General features: G+C 48.1%; 1 protein-coding gene across 1 annotated transcript in view; it reads left to right on the forward strand.

The window, feature by feature from the left end:
- Window positions 1-1,858, forward strand: part of MARVELD2 (MARVEL domain containing 2) — a 57,065-nt gene that overhangs the window by 3,769 nt on the left and 51,438 nt on the right. Inside the window, 1 exon segment of the mRNA XM_017527565.2 lies at window positions 503-1,657. Coding sequence (XP_017383054.2) covers window positions 518-1,657 — 1,140 coding nt within the window. The 5' untranslated portion in view covers window positions 503-517.

The following is a 1,858-nucleotide window of genomic DNA, read 5'->3' on the forward strand; positions in this document are numbered from 1 at the left end:
AGGGGGAGGGGGATAGTTGTTAAAGTTTTGGATAAGCCAAAATTGATTTTTGTTTTGTTTTGTTTTTGTTTTTGAGACAGGGTCTAGCCCTGTCACCCAGGCTGGAGTTCAGTGGTGCAATCTCGGCTTACTGCAACCTCTGCCTCCCAGGTTTAAGTGATCTGTACCTCAGCCTCCTGAGCAGCTAGTAGCTGGGAATACAGGCGCGTGCCACCACTCCTGGCTAATTTTTGTATTTTTAGTAGAGATAGGGTTTCACCATGTTGGGGAGGCTGGTCTCAAACTCCTGACCTGAAGTGATCTGCCTGTCTTGGCCTCCCACAGTGCTGGGATTACAGGCGTGAGCCACCACGCCCAGCCTCATATTTATCATTTTTGTATGTCATAATAATTAGACATGATTCTTTTGGTCTCCTAAATACTTTTTGCTACTACATGAATAAAGTCAGCATCGAGAGGATAAGTAACTAATCATAAGTGATAACTTTAAATTTGGCCACAGGTGTGAAAATCGCAAATGTCGTCAAATGATGGAAGATCCAGGAATCGGGACAGGTACTACGATGAGGTCCCAGGTGACTTGCCCTATCAAGATGATACCGTAAGAACTCTTCACAACAGTGAGCGGGCAGTGAGCGCTGATCCCTTGCCACCACCCCCTCTCCCATTACAGCCACCATTCGGCCCAGACTTCTACTCAAGTGACGCAGAGGAACCAGCCCTAGCGCCAGATCTCAAACCAGTAAGGCGCTTTGTCCCTGACTCCTGGAAGAACTTCTTCAGAGGGAAGCAAAAGGACCCCGAATGGGATAAGCCGGTATCTGATATCAGATACATCTCCGATGGAGTGGAGTGTTCACCCCCAGCCTCTCCAGCAAGACCAAACCACCGTTCGCCCCCCACATCCTGCAAAGATCCTTACGGAGGGTCAGAAGGAACCTTTAGTTCCCGGAAAGAGGCTGACGCAGTGTTTCCCCAGGATCCCTATGGATCGCTAGACCTACACACACAAACAGTTCGAACATACAGCGAGAAAGTGGAGGAGTATAACCTGAGATATTCCTACATGAAGTCGTGGGCAGGCCTGCTGAGAATACTGGGTGTGGTGGAGCTGCTTTTGGGGGCCGGCGTTTTTGCTTGTGTCACAGCTTACATTCACAAGGACAGTGAGTGGTACAACTTGTTTGGCTATTCACAGCCCTATGGCATGGGAGGCGTTGGTGGACTGGGCAGTATGTATGGGGGCTATTACTACAGTGGCCCTAAGACCCCTTTTGTACTCGTGGTTGCTGGATTAGCTTGGATCACCACCATTATTATTCTGGTTCTTGGCATGTCCATGTATTACCGGACCATTCTTCTGGACTCTAATTGGTGGCCCCTAACTGAATTTGGAATTAACGTTGCCTTGTTTATTTTGTATATGGCCGCAGCCATAGTCTATGTGAACGATACCAACCGCGGTGGCCTCTGCTACTATCCGTTGTTTAATACACCAGTGAACGCAATGTTCTGCCGGGTAGAAGGAGGACAGATAGCTGCAATGATCTTCCTGTTTGTCACCGTGATAGTTTATCTCATTAGTGCTTTGGTTTGCCTAAAGTTATGGAGGCATGAGGCAGCTCGGAGACAAAGAGAATATATGGAACAACAGGAGGTAAGTGATTTCATAATCCCTCATTTGTGTGTGTATGATTTTTCCATTATTTATTTGCTTCCTTGTTAAAAATGTATGGTCCTGGGCCAGGCGCGGTGGCTCAAGCCTGTAATCCCAGCACTTTGGGAGGCCGAGGCGGGTGGATCACAAGGTCAAGAGATCGAGACCATCCTGGTCAACATGGTGAAACCCCGTCTCTAC

Source organism: Cebus imitator, unplaced genomic scaffold (assembly GCF_001604975.1).
Source record: "Cebus imitator isolate Cc_AM_T3 unplaced genomic scaffold, Cebus_imitator-1.0 Scaffold50, whole genome shotgun sequence".
Classification (NCBI taxonomy): Eukaryota; Metazoa; Chordata; class Mammalia; order Primates; family Cebidae; genus Cebus; species Cebus imitator.